General features: G+C 39.0%; 1 protein-coding gene across 2 annotated transcripts in view; it reads right to left on the bottom strand.

Annotated features, from left to right (window-relative positions):
- Positions 1 to 23,273, bottom strand: part of DOCK1 (dedicator of cytokinesis 1) — a 352,450-nt gene that overhangs the window by 32,495 nt on the left and 296,682 nt on the right. For both annotated transcript variants that reach the window (XM_081192827.1, XM_081192828.1), the window contains exons 38-44: positions 20,590 to 20,709; positions 11,071 to 11,160; positions 9,416 to 9,520; positions 6,876 to 7,017; positions 6,619 to 6,697; positions 5,271 to 5,355; positions 3,605 to 3,691 (exon numbers count right to left, since the gene is read on the bottom strand). In XM_081192827.1, the coding sequence (XP_081048953.1) occupies positions 3,605 to 3,691; positions 5,271 to 5,355; positions 6,619 to 6,697; positions 6,876 to 7,017; positions 9,416 to 9,520; positions 11,071 to 11,160; positions 20,590 to 20,709 (708 nt within the window). The remainder of the gene's footprint in view (positions 1 to 3,604; positions 3,692 to 5,270; positions 5,356 to 6,618; positions 6,698 to 6,875; positions 7,018 to 9,415; positions 9,521 to 11,070; positions 11,161 to 20,589; positions 20,710 to 23,273) is intronic.

The following is a 23,273-nucleotide window of genomic DNA, read 5'->3' as shown; positions in this document are numbered from 1 at the left end:
GCTAATTGTACATCCACGTAAATAAATCTAATCTAATCCTTTCTCTCACTTCATCAGGATTTTTAGGAAGACCTATACTGGCAAACCAGAGAGAGGGGAAGACAGAATGACTAATGAAAAAGCTGTTCGGACAAAAGGATTAATGAGTTCAATGAATGGTTGAGAGGTAAGCAGGACTGAGCTTGCTGGCCGCACGCCCAATGCTGAGAACATCTTGCTGGCCACACTTCACAACACTCGTGAGTTTGGCACCTTGACCAGCTTCCTGCTTAAATGGAGGAGCTGTGCATATATGTACATAGCCCCTTCCCCATGTAATACTGAACATGCGGCCATGGCTACTGCATGTGATCCCACCCATGCCTCATGAATTCAGTGTAAACGTGAGGACTCACATCTGAACAGCCCCACAGAATTGATCCTTCTTTGGGGAAGGTCAATATCGTGGTTCCAGGGTTCAACTTGACCTTGAGCTCTCAGGGAGTTCTAGCATAAAGTTGTATCTATTAAGAGAAGTGGTTTACGACCAAACGATAACATATGAAGAAAGTAAAATGTTTCCACAGGCATGGCCAAGAATAATTTGCTGGATTAGATGGGCCTCTGGTCTGATCCAGAAGGGTGATTCTTGCATGCTTAAAGGTAAAGGTAAAGGACCCCTGACAGTTACGTCCAGTCACAGACGACTCTGGGGTTGTGGCACTCATCTCGCTTTACAGGCCGAGGAAGCCAGCGTTTGTCCGCAGACAGTTTTTCCAGGCCATGTGGCCAGCATGACTAAGCCACTTCTGGTGAAACCAGAGCAGCGCAGGGAAACGCCGTTTAGCTTCTCGCCGGAACAGTACCTATTTATCTACTTGAACTTTGACGTGTTTTCGAACTGCTAGGTGGGCAGGAGCAGGGACCAAACAACGGAAACTCACCCTGTCGCGGGGATTCGAACCACCAAACTTCCAAGCAGCAAGCCCTAGGCTCAGTGGTTTAGACCACAGAGCCACCCGTGTCCCTTAAATTTCACCAATCTGAGGCAGCAGTCTTGGGGTTGCTGACCATCTCTATTAAATTTGCATGAGATCCTGGCTCAAAAGATTTATTAAATGTCCTATACTTATACATTCTCCTGAGCTACAACTTCGTATGTAGCACCAGAACCATCTCTGATTATTGACCTCTGCTGATTTCTTAGCTTCTTTGATCCAGCTCCTCTTTATTGCTCTTGGTTCCCTCTCCTGTGAGTTTTATTCAGTGTAATCCTGCTTGGTTTTGCCAGCTGTTTCTTTCACTCAAAGTCTTCCAGCCCTCTAGAACTCACTGTAGTACTTGCTGTATCACCTTGCCTTATGTTGCCTAATTCTGTCAGCACTTCCTGCCCTCCTTCTCATGACTAAGAGTAATGGATACCTTCTGGAACCAGACAACCTTTTCCCGGTTAGTGGAAAAATATAAAAACTGTCTAAACTCACGTGGTACCTGAATCACTGTGATGAATCACAATACTGTGAATAAAAATATATGTATCTGACCCACCAATGTTCTCTGGATACCTTGTTCTTTTAAATCCACAGACTTTGTTTAACTGTAGTATCATAAGATTTGAGGGATCATTTGGCATTGCAACGGTATTTCTGGGTATTAAATGATCTTATTTAATCCATCAACACAGATATTATAAAGAGATCACACATTTTCAGCCAACTGAAGCTAAGCTGTCCTCTACTTCTTTCTCAAACAGCACATTTCTGAAACGAATGTTTGATATCAAGGAGACGTCATCTCTGAATCAGACAGTACTGTCTACGAATGCCATGGCTACAAGTTTAAGAGTGCCTTGGTAAAGACTTCTGGTATTTAATATTTGATTTCCTTATACTAAGCATAGCAAATGGCAAGTTTCTTCTGCTGTTTGCTTATGTCTTGATTTATTACAATGTAAATCTGTCTGTGTTCAAACTTTCAAGTCAATGTTTATCTGAATCCTTACCTCTCTCTTCATTGCAAATGCAAACAAATTAACCTGGACAGCATAATGTGTGTGTAGTCATATGAAATTATATGTTAATACTCCCCACCCCCCTTCTTTGAGCTACAAAGAAATATAGACAGGTGGCTGGTGTCAGGTTGGAATTAGCAGAGTTTTAAATTTAAACATAAAATGCTTGCAATAAATTATTATAATAACTGACTGCTCAAGATTCTTCCCTCTGCTCCCAACCTACCATCAAGGGAGAGGTGTTTCCAACTACTCCAACCTTTGCCTTTGGAAGCCATATACCAATCTGCTACAGGAGAGGGACACTGAGCAACATTATGGGAGGGCTGTTTGTAGGATTAAGGTGAAACTGTGAAGCTCCCTTGTTATTTTTTTGCACTGGATATTGCATGTTGTTTAAGTAATTTTGTTATATTTATAGTATTGGAATGTCTTTTTTCTGGAAGGTTACTATATTTGTTGTTTAGCTATGTTACTATTAAATTGTTTTAGTAGCGCTTGTTTGAAATACATCCCTGATTCTTTGCTGTAAGCCATTCTGAGCATGATTATGTGGGAAAGTGGCATGAAAATATAATAAATGGATGGATGAATGAATGAATGAATCTTGCCACCTCTTCGGACTCCTGGGAGTGTCTCCTCAAAGCCATGAGGACTCCCCCTAGCTCTTCTGCCATTTCAGGGTATGAATTGAATTAGAGGCGTCTCCCCACTACCACGTGATTGACTCACACGCAACCACATATTATTTCCTAGCGTCACACATATATACACAGTCACACATAAGCATATAAGAGGTGGGGATGGCTGTGTATTCTATTCTGAAAAGTATAGTCACTTTTCATTTACATGTTTTCATCTAAAAATACTATGGAAAAGAACAAGGAGCTAATAAGGTATGTTCCAGATATAGAAAAAATGTCCCCTTTGTTGGTAATATTTACACCAGCAAAACATTTTAGAGTTGTGTGAATACATTTCTTATTAAGATGTCACTGAAAAAGTTGGAATAGCTGCAAATTAAACAAGTAAATAAGTGACTTAATGCTGCATGGATAAGACGTCGGTGCTGACTTTTTACAACTGTCTAGTTTGTGTTTTTAATTAATAAATTTCTTAAAATAAACATGAACATGCATCTCTAATTAAGGAGACTAAACAAATCACACACAATGCAATAAAATGCATAAAAGGAAGTGCTATATCACACCAGGGTCTCCAAAGCTGAAGCTGAGGAGGACTTTTTTGTGATAATTGTTCAAACTGTGTTGCATGGGACTATTGGTCCTCAGTTGCTAGAAAATAATAGATAGAAAATATTTATGACTTATTTGAAGTTCACTGTTGAACCCACTACAATGAGATTGGATTTGCCATGGTACTAAGAAATTAACCAGTGGTGTCAACCATATTACGGTGATCAGGAGGACCACAATGTACCATGCCAGAGGTTCCTGAAGCAGAAGGGCAGGAACTTAAGCCATAGCATCAACATCAGAAGCAGTATTCATATAATGTAAGATCAGCAAACTGTACACGTTCAGTTTTTAAATAAAAAAAATAGCAGCCATGTGATTAAGTGACCTCAGTAAAAATCTTCTGAATTGATCTTACCATAAAAACTGATTTGACTTCAAACCATCTTAAAATCCCAGGTAATTTATATCCTGTCACATAAATGGTTCTCTCAATCCACATATTCTGCAAATTTAAGAGAAAAGATTTGAAGTAGAATGTTAGCAGATTGATAGGCTTTATCCTACCCCATCATTTATATCTCCATTATCACAAAAAGCCTGGCTGCAAGTATACAGATACTACAAAGTTGGCTTTTTTTAATGCACCAAAAGAAATCTCATGGATTGCCTGTATGAGCTGGAGGAGTACTCTTCCATCTACCATACTAGATCAACTTTATGTTTCTTCTCTGTGAGTCTCTTTATGTACACACATGTGCTTGCATGCATGCATGTGCTAAAAATCTCTCTCCTTTTTTACCCTACCTTGGATGCATTACAATCTGTTTTTCAATTCTTGTTATCTTGTCACTTTTATTACTTTGGATAAATAGCTGTGTAATTTGATTTGCAGTAAATTACCGAAGATGGGACAGCAGAGCATATTCTGTTCTCCTAACATGGAAGCTGGTAACTGGTGAAAGTTTTCACAACTCCTATCTACTTTGTAGAAAGTGAACTTCTTAAGTCTCCTTTGGGCTCATCAAGGTCATATCCCAAAATCATGGGTGGGGAACCTGTTTCACTTAAGGTGTTGTTGGACTACAACTCCTACCACTCCTGACCATTAGCCAATGCTGACTGGGAATGATAGAACCCAGCAAATTGCATCAGGTGAGGCAAGGTTGATAATGAATGCCAGCTGACATGGAGAGGAAGTTTAATCCTTTCTTCCCCTACTACAGTCCTGAGGAAAATTCCTCGTATGAAGGGAGAAAATTTTGGAGAAACTCCAACAATGCCAATGGGAATTTATCCCCAAAGCAAATATAAACTTCTGAAGATGGATTTTCCTCTGGACAACAGAAGGGGAGGAAATGGTGTTTCCCCCCTCCCCTGCCATGTAAATATGCATTCAAGGCCATCTGCAATTTGGCCCTTAGAAAGCATCAACTCTAGGGTCTACACACAACACAGCTTAAGATCTCCTATAATATGGATCTGGCCTTTAGAAAAACAAAAATTGAGAGTTTAGCGATCATTTAATAACATCTATCACTATTAAAAAAAAAACTTTCAAGATCTTTGGTTGTATTCAACATGGTGCTAAGCAGATTTTCTATCAGCACAAGCATTTATTCTTGTGTAATGAAAAAAATCTCCACTTCTCCTCCCTAAATCTGTTCAAGTAGACTGGGGAATAGAAACGGGGGGATCTCCTTGCACTAGTGCTAATCCTTGTGTTCATGCAAAAATGTAGTTGAATTCCACCCACTGATATATAGGATTTGAAACATAAAGACTGGCTTCAAAGATCAACCATATGGTATTGTGAAAATATTATTGCTGCCTAGAAGGCAGAAGTTAAATTTGCATGGCTACAATGTTTACATTAATGAAGTCAACTTTCAGTAACCAAAACCTGTATTTTCTAAGTGGATGTGTTCTTTGTTTCTTATAGTAAGGATATAACATTTTAAGAGACAATACTCACATCCATGAACAAAATTTGGGTCTCCTAAATTATGCATGCATTTATTTCAAGATTACTAAATGGAATCCAAATAGCTATTATGGATCTCAGTTTAACATGCAAAAATTACCGCAAATTCGTTGTCCGGGTTTTTCTCTCCTTTCCGAACAGGCCGTGAATACTCAAATCGCTGAACCTCATTCACCCTATAGAAACTGAAAGAAGGAAAATACACAATTGCATACATATTTTCTTATAACACACATGAACATTAAAATGAGGACTGCAGCACACAATGAACCCACTGTGTGGCTTTAAATCACCAGCCGCTGCATGAAATTGCTCTCCACACAGTGACAGCTGCAGAGTGATTTAAAGTGACCTCTATGCATGCTCCAGTCCTAACTGAATAAAAGGTTATTAAAGTAACTTTTGATTAAAAGGTTGGATACAAATGATAAAAGGCTTAGAATAGCCTTGCAAATAATAACAGAAATATAGGGCCACAAGGAAAATTACCAGCTCCTCTGCTCACACTTATTGATCTTCTGGCAGATTCACATATAAATGCTATTTACACATTTGGCTTAAGAAGTACCTTTACATATCTCATTCTGCCCTTATTTCACAAAGACCAGGGCAGCATATGTAATTCTCATCTCCTATCTCCACCCCACACTAAGCAATCTGTAAAGAAGATAATATAAAGTGTGTGTGGCTGACCCAAGGTCACTTACGTGTGCTTCACAGCTGCGTGGGAATTTGGAGCCTAGATACTACACCACACTGACTCCTTCAAATAAGTAATAAATATCTTAGTGAAATGTTGCTTTTAAAACATTTTGGGAATGGGATGAAGTAGAGTAGTTGTTTATGTCTCCCTGGCTCCACAGACCCTATGGTTAGAGCCACACCTATGATTATGAACAGCAACTGTTTCCTTCAGTTTGGGCCCTGGTGGCATTTAATTCTTTCTATGGGAGATTGTCCATCATAATACTTTGGAAACTTTGGGTAGCTCAGATTGCAAGGTCTACCCAGAGAGCCTATGAAAGGTTAAGTGAGATCCTGAGCACACATGCAGTCAGTTTGGGACAGGCATTGCTTTTAACAGGGTAAGGGGAGAGCAGAGAAGAGAAGGTGTCCAGTCCAAAATTCATTTCTGCTTGAACCACATTGAAAAATGTAATGCCTGATTTAATTATATGTCCTTGGTGTATATTTCATCTTTCTGAATAGGATTGGCTCAAGGTGTGGGTATATAGTTTAGCAGGTCATTTATCAAGTTATCTATTTAATCAGGTACAGCCTATTAAGCCATAAAGAGCAATGATTTCCAGAGAGGTAACCATGTTATTCCTTTGCAGCAAAATCAACAAAGATTCTTGTGGCATCTTAAAGACTATAATATTTATTATGGCAGAAGCTTTCACAGGTATTTGCTACATGAGGTGCAGTGAAATTCCAGACATTTGTACCTTAAAATCTGCTCTGATACCGGCTTGTGAAATCTTGATGGTAAATCAAGCTTTGGCTTTACAGTGAAGCACTGAATATCTGAATTACAGTGTTAAGAACTGTAATGATAAAACTGTTAAAATTACGTATCTGTAAAATTTCAACTTAAGTAGACATTCATACAGTAGAGTTATCAAAGACGACATAGGAAATGCAATGGGTCTGTGGATTCTTTGAAAGGACTCCATCACACCAATAGAGCACATTTAAAGGATACATTGCGCTGGAGAGTTTTTAATGTTTTCTCCTGGAGGAGAAGTTGTCTTCATTTTCTCAGCATTAGGAAACTGTGTTAATAACCTGGCTTCAAAATCTTCACGGCGCTCATATTCTTTTCCTCGGTAAATAAAAACTTTGTTCTATCAACAAATACATAATGAAATTTGGGTACATTATAGATTCCATTAGAAAAGCCCACATATATCTTGCTTAAGCATACCTGATATTTGTTTAAAAACCTATTTCTACAAACATTGAAACTATACAGTATCCAGAAAACAATTGAAGTATCCAGAAAACAATTGAAAATCTGACATAAAATAAAAGCTTAATAAAATAAAATCTGCACCAAGAACATTTTAAATTAGCTGAATTAATTTTCCATTAAGATTTTATTTTTTATAAGATTTTGAGTTTGGGGTCATTGCCTTTTAACTCAATACATATGTTACATTAGTGATGTGATAGTGAAAAACGGGCCCTTATGAGAGCCATTCCTTGTGGGAAGTTATTTATGATAAGCAGTTCCCCATACAACAAACCGCTTAGCGTGCGTGTTTGTGTGTTTAACAATCAAGTAGTATATACATTTTGTTAAATCAAGCAAGTAAAATAAAATGTAACTGCAACCATTCAGCTAAGAATGAAATTCCCTGAAAAAAATGTAATGGTCCTTATGTATTTTGGAAACTATTGTGGAAGAAATGTATCACATGAATCATGACTTCAAAGTAGCTGCAGTATTGGAGATTATAGAAATAAAAAATGGCAAAGACACAGGAAATAGTTAACTATTAGGGTTGAGAAGGCAAGGAACAATTGTCATTGGAGCAAGAAAAAAATGGGGTACCCGTGAAGACCCACATCTGACTACATAACTCAACCCAACTAGGATCCTCTTTGGCTTAATAGGCCTTGGGATAGGATGGGCTACGAATGAACTATTTTTTAAAATAGAAAAACTATATCCAAGCTCTTTAAAGAACCCCCTGCGAAGAGTTCAGTTCAGTATCAACACCAGTGATTAGAACAGAGCTTTTATTTTGCATTCTATTCCTTTGTCTACACAGATTATACAGAAAATGGAGTATGCTAATTCAGTTCCATTTTAGTAAAATAATTCAGGACAGCTTTGCTACTTCTCTTGTGTTTCCTAACAATTCTCCAGAGCTCTAAATCACTAGCAGATAACTCTGCCCATAGAGAGAAATGTGTACTGTATTGCAAATTAGTCTCCATGTGACAAAATGCTTAATAAATCACAGGCCTTGCTTTTGTAAAGACGGCAGGGAAATTGATAGATTTAATTGTCTTGCTTTTAGTTCAAATATGCTCTCACCCCACAACCCCAAAATATGGGGTCCAAGAAGTCTGAGAAAGGTAAGGTCCTGTTGCTCAAGCAGAAGACCATTTCTCACATGCATGGACAGCCCTGGATACAACCTTTATCTTTCAAAATTTTACACAGAAACATGTCACCTTGTTCTTCTGCTGCCGCAGCCTTGCTCATATCAGGAGATACAGAAATTAGGTTTTCCCTTGCATTTAGTAAAAAGTGGGGTTGAGTTATCAAACTCTATGCCCCATAGCATGGGAATGCTTTAAAATCAGATACAGCTCTGTGCCAATGATCCAATTCCTATGCACTTCAAAGAGTCTTGAGCATGTCATGCATGAGGCTGTGATTGTTTCTGAACCAGTAGTGAATCGCAGGGAAGCTGTTCACAGTGTGGCACTCATTAAGGCTCACTTCTGTGACCTTCCATATATTCTCCTTACATTAATGAGTCTGTCTGAGCCTCATGTTTTGGGGACCCACGAAGAAGAGATTGGGTGCTTTCACTTTTGAACAAACCACAGTTCCCAGTGACATCCAAACTCAGAGAACTATAATGTATTAGAATAAACCAAGTGGTAAGAGGGAAGTGTGCACACTTTGGGCCCATGCAGGCTTATTTGCATACTTCCCCATTATGTCTAAATCAGCAAAATGAGGTGTTCAGAGTCTATAAAATTGTATTGGGGTCATTCTCTCTCTATGTAATTCCATTGTTCAGGTTTTGACATAAAAAGTAGCAAATGGTGATGATCTCTAGCTATTTGATGGATGAATTCACTTGGGGGGGATGAGAGTAAATTAACCACTCAATTGTTAGATTTTATTTACTGTTATATCTAATATATCACAAATCAGATTTGGGAGCTTCAATCTGTATGAACAAATGCCACCATATTTTTCATTTTTTATAATTATTATTACATCTGCAAAATCAGTAATTTGCATCTAATGTACATTGGTTCTATATCATCCTTTTCAATTATTTAAAAATTATATGATTCATAAGCAGAGATCTAGAGTAAAGCAAGCTTCTTCTAAATAAAATTGTGAAGTCAAAAATAGATATAAAAAGTAATACATCTTGGGGAGAAAAGATCCTAAAATGTATTGGATATTTCATCAACTTAGCACACTGAAAGAGGATGACATTTTCAAGTATAGCATCTATCTGTTACCCATCAAAAGCTGAAATCATTTACCCGTAGAAATGTTGGAAAACCTTGTCCATAGTATCCAACAGCAAAATAATCTGGTTTAGGTCTGATTACTTTCACAATATTTTCATAGAACTGTGCTTGCTTTTTCTGTGTAGAAAAATATATAGTTAAAAAAAATCTTTCAACAGGAGATGACAGCATTTTCTTGTTAAAACTGCATTTTCCATTTCTTTAGAATCCTAACATATGCACTTCCTGGTTATCTGCAAGTGAACATATTAAAGTATTTCAATCTGGTTTGAGAAGGCACTAGTGCGTGTATATTAAAAGAAGTTTGACAGGTAATACCCTCTCTCCGCTCAAGGTACTTGGCAAAAATACAGTGGTACCTCGGGTTACATACGCTTCAGGTTACATACGCTTCAGGTTACAGACTCCGCTAACCCAGAAATAGTGCTTCAGGTTAATAACTTTGCTTCAGGATGAGAACAGAAATCGTGCTCCGGCGGCGTGGCGGCAGCAGGAGACCCCATTAGCTAAAGTGGTGCTTCAGTTTACGAACAGTTTCAGGTTAAGTACGGACCTCCAGAATGAATTAAGTACTTAACCCGAGGTACCACTATACTTTGGTTTGTAACTGGAAGTCTTTATCTCTGGTTCAGCAATTCTCAGAGGTCTCAATTTCCTTTTTGGAACCAATCATATAATAAAATATTTATTATTTGCATATCACTTAAAACACAAGTAAGACACAGGTGATTATATCCAACTAAGTCATACTCAGAGCAGACCCTGTGAAATATGTGTAGGGAGAAGTAAAAGAAAGTGAAGAAAAATCAGCTAAGTATGAAAAGCAAGGCAAATGAAACAGAACCCCCCCCCCCAACACAGTTAAGCTACCTTTGTCTGATCTCAGCTTTCAGAGTCCTTTCTTAAATGGAAGATCAACTCAGAATATATATATATATATATATATATATATAGAGAGAGAGAGAGAGAGAGAGAGAGAGAGAGAGAGAGAGAGAGAGAGTGGTTGATGGAAGCCCATAATTGTTTTGTCAAGTACACGCAGGGCTCTTCAGCAAACAGATATGGAGATATCAAACAGTGTCTTTCCATCAGCAAAACAAACTGAAAAACTTGCCTTTCCTCTCCTCCCTCATGCAGCCACCCCAATGCAGTCCCACTAAATCAGTTCTTGAGATGTGGGAGATCCTCTGGACAATATTTGAGAGGCTGAGGTGGGGCTTGAGGGGTGGAGGGAAAGAGGAAGTTCACTCACTGAATTATCACCCACACATTGTAGGTACAATAGGCTTTATGTATAACAACAAAAGCGTTATTAAAACAATGCATTTTTTTGTTACCTGTCAGATTCAAAGTGTGCATGAAATTAACTCAACAGGGCTGATAGAACATACACAAGGACACGCGCTGCAAATTTTTTATGACCTAGTTGTTCAACAAAAGCAATTTGCCTCTATGTGTCACATATGCTACTCATGAAACAGACACAAAACACCAATCCAACTGTGGAAGTCTCTAACAGAAATTGTCTTCAGATTCCTATTAGCCTCTTTGGTTGGGAAACTTTTCCAGTGGCCCCAAACAGTTTGAAGCGGTAAAACTTAAAAACAGGAATTCTAGAAACAATCTTATGTTTTTATTAATTCACAATGGACTGAGAAGGAACCTACCAGCAGTTCACTGAGTTGTTCATAATCAAACATTTCATTTTCGTACTGTTCTGCAAGTTCTTTGCCCAAGGCAATGGCTTCTTCCCACATCTGTTAAAAAAACAGCACACATCTGAACCTCAGTCACAGTTGCACATCTTTTTTTTAAAAAAAAATCCAAAACCCAGTAATATATGTTGCAATTCATATTATGTATGTACGTATGTATAGCCTACCTATAAAGCAACAAAACAAGCAATGTAATAATAAAAAACCCAATATTACATTTGAATAGATAACATAGGCAACATTTCAGATACCTATATTCCTGCTGCCTTCTCTCTTGACCAACAAAGCCAAGAGAAAGGAAAAAAAATAAGATTAATTTGGTATGGCTGTTAAGGTCGTTGCACGAGAGGGCAAATAGGGAAGAGATGTTGGATGCATGGCATGCAAACCTAAACATGAATGAGTACAATGGACTCTATTCCTCCACCAACATACATCACAATGCTATGCATATCATTCAAGGAAGAGGGGGCTGCAAATACTATTAATTAATTAATTAAGCTTTTTTAATGGCTTCTGAAGGACAGAATCACATTCAGCTTGGCCATATTACCTATTTAGCTTAGGCATTTGTAATATAACATAATATATGGTACCAAACAGCTGGCACAGCTAGATGAGAGAAATGATTGGTTCTCAGGTAAATAAACACGTGCATGTGCACGCACGCACGCATGCACACAAACACACACACACACACACACACACACTAATAGTAGCGGAGAGGGGAGATTAGATTAGATTGGGTGGCATTGGTGTATGCTTTTGAAACCCTTTCCCCCTTGTGTAATTTCTTGATTTGTAGCTCTACTAGCTGTTTCCACCCACGGATACTATATAGGTTCTAAATGCTTTTATGGTATGGGGGTTTGGTTTTCAATCTGGGTAATAATCCACAGCATGTATGAACCTCAATTTTTCTAGTACCCCAGTACAGATTCCAGCATTCTTTTTTTAAAAAAATACAACCATGTGAAATTTGGTATTTATGTATGTATTTAAATATGTAGTTTTGAAATTGTTTTACCACAAAATATGGATTTTAAGCATATTTTCTCTCAAACTCCACATCTTCCAAATATATTTTATCCTAAAATATGCACTTCAATTTTTTTTTAGCTATGAACTGCATCACAAACTTCACCAGCAAAACCTGAAGGATAACCAATCCACACATTACCCTGGTAGATGCAGTTCACATCAGAAGACACGAAGAATAAAATCCTCCAGCATCCCTATTTGTTAACCTCATCCAAGTTACCTGCATGTTTTACTATGTCAAAAAGACAAAACCCCAGAGATCTAATTACAGATCTTCTGCTATGTCACCCTACTGTGATCTAATATATTTGTTGTTAGAAACAGCTGAAACTTATCAATGCCAAGACTGAAAGACACCGCAGCAAAGGGGAAAAAAAACCTCTGGACATTCTCTGTTCCTTTCAGAACAGTGAAGAGTATTTATAGCTTTAAAAGCACACTAAGAATACGCCAAGTTCATCAATTTGCACAGAGAGCCAAGGCTGCTACTTCTCTAAGGCACAGCACCAACTGAATAGAAAATACAATTCTTGAAAGACAACTTTATTTTCTCATTTGCAATACTAAGGCAGGGTTAAGAGCATCTTTAAAGCAGGAGTTTGTCAGCAATATGAATCATGTTTCGTAATGTAGCAAAAAAGGGGGGAAATGCCATTATGCATCTATTCAAGAGATTAACAATCACTTTTCTGTCATAATAGTAATACAATTTATTCTTCTTTCCTGTTAAACAGTGTAACTGAGAAGTTTTAATTTCTTGACCATGCCTACACTGGAGTTTTCTCAAGAAAATAATATGTATATAAGGAATTGTTTGTGTGCACGAAATGTAGAAAACCTATGACCAGGAAATAAAATGATCTTCTCACTATAAGGCAGGAGAATTGCAGAGTGCTCCTGGCACAAGAGAATGGTCCCTAGAAATGCGAAACAATAGGTTGGAATCCACATGATGCGTGAGGAGATTGCTGGGAACCACATACAGGGCCATATTTAATTGTGTCTCTCAACTGAGTGAACCAGACAGAGGCTTTTCACAACCTTTCCCTTTCTCCTGTAATCTCCCTCACTGTCCAATGGGTCTAAAAACCTCTGGAGCAGATTGGGAGCGAGGCCCTGGCAGATGCAGAAGTAAAGGGGAATCGGAAAAACCATCTCTTTCTAGCCCCATTTTCCACGCACAAAAGTCTTCACTAGATCAAAGAGCCTTCTGTCAGTGGAAGGACACAACTGTATACAACCACAATTAAAAAATGCCATGCAGCACTGCAAAAAAATTGTACAGCCAATCTTTTTTTAAAAAAAGAAGTTGTCTCTAAAGTCCTGTGAAAACTCTGAATAAGTTTCCCATGTTCACTGCAGCAAATTTATTTGAGAGAGAACAGTGCAATTGTCACAAGAGCCTCTGATAACTGAAATCTATAAATATTCTTGAAGGTCAAAAATGTCCAATCTGCTGCCTCTCAGATTTCCTGCTTTGGAACTTTTCCCAGCTTTGCCTAGGACATGGCAAGTCATCTAGAGAAAAGAGAATCAGTATATAGTGCTTTGTTTGATGTACGTTTTTAAAAAACACACCCTAACAAAGGCACAAGTGAATGACGTTGGGGATACTGCAGTGAAAAAAATATGCCTTCCTTTCACTGAAAAGATGAGATGTACGGTCTGTGTCTCAGGGACACAAACATTCAGCAACCCTCATTTATGGGAATGGGTCAACTTCCGAAAGGGAGACCTTATTTTTATATGGAGACAACTATAATTTTAAAAGTTCACACTCAACAGTCACAGTCTTAAAAATGAAATGTGGGGTCTGGTTTCACGTGTGTTTTTTTAAAAAAGAGCTCTCAGCAGTAGAAAGGAAGTGTCCCTTTCAGTGCCACTGAAACGGTTTCAGTGGTACTGAAGTTCTACCCAATGTAATGCTAGGTTAAAATGTTATGTTTCAGAAAAGGAATATTATTTTAGAAGAATGTAAACTCCTGAAAAAAGTCAGGGTTTGAAAGATTACACTGCAAAAGATGGTTCACGTTTTGTCCTGAGTTACAGGGAGCATTACCCTAGGGTTGGGAACCCCGTGAGTGTGCAGAATTTGAAAAGCTTATGGTCGCACATTTGTACATGTTCTGCACATATGTATGGCTTACCCAGTAGCAGAAGAAGAAGAAGAAAAGAAGAGTTTGGATTTGATATCCCACTTTATCACTACCCGAAGGAGTCTCAGAGCAGCTAACATTCTCCTTTTCCCTTCCTCCCCCACAACAAACACTCTGTGAGGTGAGTGGGGCTGAGAGACTTCAAAGAAGTGTGACTGGCCCAAGGTCACCCAGCAGCTGCATGTGGAAGAGCAGGGACATGAACCCGGTACACCAGATTACAAGTCTACTGCTCTTAACCACTACACCACACCACACTGGCATAGTGGCGCTGCTCTGCTCACGTGACAGCACTCTGGCTGAGTCGCTGTTTCATACTGGGATGGAGAGAGCTAAGGGCAAGGTGGTGACTAGGTCCATGTGGCATCAATGTACTGGTAGGAGTGCCAGATTGGCTCCAGCACGACCTTACTGCCACCTTGCCATTTGCCCTCTCCATCCTAATATGCAGGAACGACTTAGATGCAAGGTGGTCAGATGAGTGGCACAGCCTCAAGCATGCCATCTGCTACTGGCCCTGCCCATGCAATGTATATACCCTGCTTTCTCCACGTGGCCACCTACACATGAAGTTGAGGCACATTTGAATACATACGACTCCTAAGTACAAACAAGTCCTAAATCTGTGCACAACACACTAAATATATCTATAGAGAATAAGGCTTACATATTATTTGTTGAATTTAAAGTGGAATTTTAATGCAATTAAGGGCCAAGCTAGATGTGATGTTAACAGTGTTTTTGTGTTTTGTGGCTCACAAATATCAGGATCACAGCAGGTAAAGAATTTAACCCTCTCCTTGCCCTGCTGTGGTCCCGAAATGAACTCCTCCTCTCAAGCTTGTATTTGGTTTGAAGGAAATTCTCCATTGGTACCAATGACACAAGTAAATTAGATGAATCTGTTATTTCTCTTATGGTTCATAACTTAGGACTACTTTGGAACATTGGAAGCTGCCTTATGCTGAGTCATATCATTGGGCCCATCGAACCCAGTACTGTCAATCCTGAGTAGCAACAGCTTTCCTGGGTCTGAGCAGAGATCTCTCTCAGCCTTACCAAGGGTTGCCAAGGATTGAATTTAGGACCATCTTCTAGGTGCTCGACCACTGGGCCAAGGACCCACTCAATAAATATGCTCAATAAATTTTTGTTCTGTATTATTTTATTTTTACTGCTTTTGCGATGACAAATTAAATTCTCTTATTTTGTTCTCATTGTTTATCAAGTAATTGGAAATAATGTTAATATGGATAGGCAAATTATCCTGCTACAGTATACTTGTAATTACTTGTTATCCCAGTAAAGTACAAGATGTATTTCAGTTGGTGATTAGAGAATCTCTGTAGATTTCTAATCAACACGAGCAAACGATGGAATGAAGAGCACTCTCAGGAAGTCAGTCTTTTAAAGACATCTAATTTAGCTTTCTCATATTATCTATATTTGGCTGTAGGATTCTCAATTGGACTTCTCAAGCAAAATGTCTACATCTCACAAATCTAGTTGGATTTCCTGGATCACCTTCCCCAATGACAACCTCATAAAACTGCAATTAAAGTGGTCTCTCTTTTCTTACTATTTTTATGCTCTCCGACCTAGCTGTTGATAAGTGAGATTTTCTTCCTTCTTGTTAGAAAAACTTCCTAACATGCCACTCAAATCCTTATACAAGTTTCCATACACACACAAAAATCTGCTTATGGTCCATTAACCTTATCCTGCAGGAAAAGTTTTGTTTAATATGCTCCTGACTAGCACTCTCAATCTGATGTTTCGTATGAAACCACTGTCACCATTTAAAGATATTCATTGGCTCCCAGTACGTTTCTGAGCATAATTCAAAGTGTTGGTGCTGACCTTTAAAGCCCTAAATGGCCTCGGTCCTGTATACCTGAAGGAGCGTCTCCACCCCTATCATCCAGCCCGGACACTAAGGTCCAGCGCTGAGGGCCTTCTGGCGGTTCCCTCGCTGTGAGAAGTGAGGTTACAGGGAACAAGGCAGAGGGCCTTTTCGGTAGTGGCACCTGCCCTGTGGAACGCCCTCCCAGCAGATGTCAAGACAATAAACAACTATTTTACTTTTAAAAGACAACTGAAGGCAGCCCTGTTTAGGGAAGCTTTTTATGTATGACGCTGTATTGTTTTTAATATTTGGTCAGAAGCCACCCAGAGTGGCTGGGGAAACCCAGCCAGATGGGCGGGGTATTAATTAAACAACAACAACAACAACAACAACAACAACAACAACATGATCAGTTCCTGGCAATGGGAGTCTTTATACTCAGGCTTAAAATGTGCACTGTTCTACTAATCTCTTCCTGTTTTCCTACAGTTCAATTCTTCAGCTTCTTCCTTCCTATACATCTCATTTACAGGGTAACCAAAGCCACATCCAGCATGTTAAATAGGGATTACAAATGGAAGGTTAATTACTTCTGAATTATCTGGAGTAAAGGTGGTTCGTTGGTGCAAGGCCTGCATATATGTAGTAGCCTTTTAGTAGAGAATTTTGAGTCTTAGTAGGAAAAGAATCACTTAAGGGAGAGCTAATGTATGCTGGAACTACATATCCACCAATACTTTGCGTTGTAGGAGCTGAGGGAGCATGTGTGGGGATGGATACATGGGGCTGCAGGGCTGCTGCCTAGCAGTTTTCCAAGCCATTTCTTCCCATCTAGGTTCAAGGAAAGACAATAATTCTGGCAGGTGGATAACGGGTTGTTTAGAAAAGGGAGAAGAATTAAATATTCCTCCTGTTGTTTGAAGAATGCCCCCTACAAATAAATGTTCTTGCCTTGAAAGTTCATTACATGGTTCCAACCCACGTTTAGTTTCATAAGATGGGAAATCAGAAATAATAAACCAGACTATCTACTGCTGGGGCTGCATTTTCAGTGTTAAGAGCACAGTGTTTTTGCATAGCCACGTCAAGCCTTCCCGAATTTAACATTTTACATGATTTAAGATGATGATACGGTGTGCCAGGAGGGTGAAACATTGGGGAAAGGAGCGGCTTGTGGACTGTGGAAGGAGCAGGTGAATGTGAAGGGGAAAAATAATTTCTCAATTGCCAGCATGACGTAGCAGTACATTTAGTGTTAAGTGTTGTTGAGAAATACCTGACTACAGATTGCATCAGTACCTGCGTTTTCAACAACAGAGGGAATTCAGTCGCCAAACACTGATTAAACTGTGAGAAATTTAAGACTAAAATCCAGGGCATTTTCAAGAAGCACATGGAAACACACACAGAAGAAGAACAGAGGCTGAATATTGTTGGGATACTGCCAGGGAGACAAAGTCCATCATGGCCCCACGTCGCCTCCGGACATCCATCGATCTCCCGTAGACACGCAGTATCAGCAATTAGCGACACGAGCTCCACAAATAGCTTGCCACATTCCAGAGCTGATGCACGCTCTTATCAGCAGATAATACACGGCGAAAGATGCACGCAGGAGAGCATTATTTAAGTTTATTCAGCGTTGGTCAGAGCAAAGAAAAAACATGACCGCCTGCTTCAGTGTTCAGGCACCGAGAGAGACAACAGCTCTATCAAAACAGAATACATCCTGTGAACAGGAAATACGCAGACTCTGTGACTCACAAAGCCTGCTCCCTTTTAAGGTGGAACGGAAATATCCTACCCTCTACAGCTAGCAATGCAGCCTTAAATCTTTATTCTCTATTCTACTAGTCCTTTTCTTTTGTCATTAAACTTTTAATTCTACACTTGAATTGAGCTCCCCACACCTCATAAGTTCTCTCAGTCTCAAACATATATGGCCTAGCATATTAAAGACCTGTGAATACATTTTAGTAAAAATACAATGTCACGCCAAGTAGCCAAATGCAGCTTCACCCACAAAGGTTTTTTCCAATCTTGGTCTGATCTGCTCTTGGCCGCTAGCTTCCAAGATGTTGCTATAAAGCCAGCAAACAGCTTTGCTATAAGCCAGCAAAGAGGATGAGGAAGAGACAGCAGCCCATGTGTCTAGTGCCACGGTTTTGTAAGTAAACACGCAGTCATGCCCCAACACTGTATGACCTTGAAAGGAAGGAATGATCTTTCTTGCATCATCAGGACTTTTATTTTCTGGCCATAATCCCTGGGGGGAAGCTATGGGAGTTAAAAAAGAAAACTCCACAGACCAAGTAGTGGCAACCCTTTGAATTGTGCCAGGTAGTGGTTTTATTTCTGTGTGGCGAAAGGCCGATCTAGGGGAACACAACCAGTTTGGTCGCACCAGGTGCAGAGTTTCTGGGGTGCCACAACTATGAAGTTCAACAGAAGGTGAAAGGGGGGGGCACCAGATTTTGGCATCATCCAGGGTGCCACTGAAATTTGAGACTCCAAGATAGACCACTGGTATGGTTCTTGTACAGGTTTTTTTTTGTTTTTTGTTTTAAATTAGATTATAAACTGCTTTGGAGTCTATTTTCAGCGTTGTAAAGCAGCTTATACCTTTTCTTATATCAATACCTGACATCCCTGAGCAAAGGTGTCCCTGCACATTTAATTTTCTTTTTGGCCCATTTAAAATATACTTGTTTCCATTTACTGCCAATGTTCCCCAGGTATGGACTCAATCTGCACATATTTTTCCTGTGTACTAAGGAACATAGAACGCAAGGCAGATAATGTGGATTTTCAGTCGGAAAATTCGAGAACCTCTGTAAACAATTAGGAGCTCTAAAAATTGCTCCTTGAATGCTGACAACACAGATAAGAATAGTACAGATTTTGCTTATCTTTCTAAAATGGAACTGAAAAGGATACAAAGCAAACGTTCAGCAGTTCTTTAACAAGCCGACATTTACTTTCCGTTTTCCATTAATACCCACAATTGGTGTTAAAACCAAAACCATATTGTTCTACAAAACAGTGTTTTTGCAAACTGTGAATTTCTCATTTTGTAGAGCCATGCATGGTGAAAGCATAGTAAACAGGTATTTTGCCTGCTGCTCATAAACAGCCAATTAGTGCCATGGTAGCAGAACTGCACAAGTCTGTATTTAAAATAACATGGACTTTGGAGCTGATTTTCCCTTTAAAAGCTGAAGAAATTAGAAACAGAAATGCTGCAAAAATACTGTGGTGTCCTGCTGGTTTCATAACACCCCATCCCACAAGCAATGGCATATTTCAAATCTGTGCCCCTCCTTTTAGCTTGTTTCATGTCAAGCTTCACATGACACACTGCATACTTCTGCTGTCTCTCAAACCATTTACTGATTATTATATCCTGTTTGTATCCTGCTTTTCATCTAAAAGTCCAAGGAACTCACAATTACATTACATTAGGAAAATCCTCAGAACGAGCACTCCATTTCATAACCAGAACCACCCAGTATATTATCTTGAGTGTACAGTATACGGTAGCTTAAGACTGGCTCAGGGTCATGTTGTGAGCTTACTGACTGAGAAGGGATCTGACCCTAGGTCTGTCCATTTCATGTCGATCTGCTGCACACTTGCCACTAGCAATTCCCCAAGCATATTCACAGACTTGACTTGAGCCCATGTGCACTTTAATTAGTCACAAACTAATCTCTGCAAAGTAAATACCTATATGTGTATGTAGGAGTGTGGGGAACTCATTCTTCTTTGCTTCCATATACAAAACTCCTGGCACTTGTCAGTGAGGCCACCTGAGCATTCTAAACAAAAACTTGAAAAAGCTCCTTCCTCCTCTTCTTCCACCATCTTCCTTGCCCCAAAGTGAATCTTGGGACAAGCAGACGTGGCTCATCACAACCCCTGAGGCAGAGTTTTTTGCTTTCTGAAAATCACCTCCTGCCCCTCTGTCTGAATCCAAGAGCATTACTTCAGTATTGGGACATCATTGGACACAGCCCTTTTTTAATTGCTGTGGGAAGTCCTAAAGCTACCAGCTGGATAGAGCAACTATAATAGGAGCTGCCAATTAGATGGCTAATTGGTCATGCCATCTTACTCTGCCCCCTGCCTTAAACTCTCACTGTTTTTACCAGTATCAGCTTATCATCAATAAATCCCTTTAGAATAAGATGTGCCTTTCCTTCCTGGTAAATTGCACACTAATCTATGCCCTTTCTGTTTATTCAACGTTTTATGTATCTCCTGTCATCGTAATTAGGCTCTAGCTTCCAGTTTCTTTATAAAAAAACTTTGCAAATCTCAACTTGAGAGCTCACGGAAGGTCATTTGATGAATTCTTTCTTTGTCATTTTGGCACATTTGTAGCTTGCAATTTTACAGCAAAAGCAATGGAACATGCTTCCTTATTACCTTGCCCTTGTCAAAATAATGGATAATTTCTTGATAGAGCTGATCTTTTAGTTGTCCTTGTGTGGCCGCCTGGTATCCATCCCTCTGTGTAAGATGTGCTGCGCATGGTTCTTCTGACCACTAAATTAAACCATGGAGAAAAAGAAGGGCATAACAGGTAAATGATATACCTATAACTGTGCTCTATTTTAAACAAGCCCATGTGATGGATTCGTAAGTTGTTTTGTGGGTGGGAAATATGACATCAGTGTTGACACCTTGGAGTTATCACCCACTTTTGCAACCAACCAACCAACCAACCACTCTTCATACATTCAGGTTAACTGATCAACCACAGACCAGAAAAGACTTTACCTACCAGAGCAGGGGCTAAATAAAAAGCTCTTTCAATTAAAATGACCTTGCATTCTTGCTCAGTGCACTCAGTTTTACATTGCAAAAGAGCCTGCAGCACTGAGTGATGTCAATATGAGTATAAAGAACTGTAAGGCGCAAAAGGAAAAGAGGCAGATGTAATGTGGGCGTATAGAGGAAAGAAAAAAGTTACGGATGGAATTACAGAAGGGGCTCAACAACATGGAACGTTCTTGTCCTCAGAGCTTTGCAAATGGCTCTGGCCACCGCAAGTTGAAAAAACTTTCAAAGGCATAGTGGATAATATATGCCATTCAGTTAATAGAAAAAGACATCACTGACCACAGTTAACAGAATCAAACTTCTGCAGACTTCAATAATGGTGTGTTTGTGTTTGTGTAATTGGGGGTGGGGGGAGAGTGGTGGTGCTTTTATCCTACTTGAAAAAGATCCTGCATTATTTTAAAATCAGCAATGGAATAACACTATAGCATTTTAAACACAGCAAGCCTGTCTGATTTATAGGTTAGAGCTAATGCTCTTTTTACTTTTTAATTAAGTCTTACATTCAGCAAGGAGAAAGCTGTTATTTTTCCAGGTATCTGACTTCAAGTAATTAACAGCAGCAAATTAAGAAACTTATCTTGATTTTGAAATTTTATAAGGCAGCAGTAGAATCATTATAAAATTGAAATTCATTACGCTTCTATGCATGATAGAGGTATTGTGTTGTAGCCTCAATTAAATAAAGAGAGGAATTCAGGAAGAGAACATGATTTGGCCTAATGTTCTATGTATGAAATATACTGCTATATTTTAAAACTTGCCATGTCTTACTTTTCAATTCCTCTGCTTGGAAAATGATGTGCTTAACATATCTGGTTTATAATTCAAATTTGTAACGGAAAGCCATTGAAACAGAATAAAGTGACTTTTATTTAATTTTCTGCTATTTGCCTAGAGGTGCATATCACTGCAATCCTCAAAGCACTGACTTGCCTGCATGTGAGCTATGGACCAGATTCAAGGGGTCAGTACTTGCGTACTAAGCTTTAAATGACCCAAGTGACTGTACCTGCTGTAATCTGGAGGAGAATGTCAACTTGTCCTCATCAGATGGAGAGAGAAAGAGGATGGTGACAGAGGATGGGGCACTTTCAGTGGTGGTACCCTGTTTATTGAGATCTCACGGGGAGAAATCAGGCAGTCCTCCTTTCTGACCATTTTGGAGTAGAAAATCTAAATGTTTTTATCTGGCAACCTTTGCACAACTTATGTACTGTGGGTTTTTAACTGCTGTTGTCTCACATTTGCCTGGATTTCATATTTTATGTTTGAATCGATCCTGGGTTTACTCTTACGAGGAAGGGTGGGATATACATGAGTAGACAAACAAATTTTGAAATGTGTAGCCAACCAGCCACTTAAAAATAATGAAAGCTTAGCTTGCACAACACTCCTCAAGGTTAATATACAGAATACAATTCTCTGTAAAGGTGCATGGGGTCATCATTGGATCCCAATCCTATGGAACCTTAGCTGGGAGTAAACTGTACTAAACTCAGAAGGGACTGAGTTAATATGCAAAGGGTTAGGGCTGCCTATCTTCATGATTTCTTTCCCTGCACATTGTACCTCTCATTAGCAATTTAAAAAACTGCACACACTTTTAATAAAAGCTCTTCAGTGACAGCTTTGTCCTTTAAGTGTCACCTGAATATCATTGACATTTTCTCTCTCTTTTTTAAATAAAAGACTTACAAATCAATTTCAGAAAATATGAGTATATAAACTTGAAAATGTCTTTGTATAGGTCCTACAAATATGCTCTACACTTTTTCTACTGCTACATTAACAAGCTTCGGCTGCTATCTATTCATTCCCCCCCCCCAATGCATCCTGTTTGTCCTATACTAAATCTTTGTACCTTTAATTTCCCCCCTTAAATATTTTCTTCTAGAAGCATCAAAATAAATCAGTGGCTACCAGTGTTCATACCAGCTATTTTTGAAATGAATTATACAAGGGCATGTTGCACATAACATTATCCCCATCAGAAAATTACTTTCACTACCATCTAGAAATATTGATGAGTTAGAAAGGGGGCTTCTGCTTCATAATTCAATATTCTACAGCACACTCCAATATCGCCAAATGTTTGGTTCTGTTCCGATAGAATGGCTTGCTAATTTCAAGATTCAAGAGACTACTGTGCTGAAGTTATGCATCTACACCTTTAACCGTCTGTTTACAACTATTTTTTGGGAAGGCCTAGTAGTCTGAAAACCTGATCTAATGTTTCGTAGGACAATGTTCTACATCTATACTTC

Source organism: Podarcis bocagei (genome assembly GCF_964188305.1).
Source record: "Podarcis bocagei genome assembly, chromosome: 4".
NCBI lineage: Eukaryota > Metazoa > Chordata > Lepidosauria > Squamata > Lacertidae > Podarcis > Podarcis bocagei.
The sequence above is the reverse complement of the archived record's forward strand: the minus strand, read 5'-3'. Positions and strand labels throughout refer to the sequence as shown.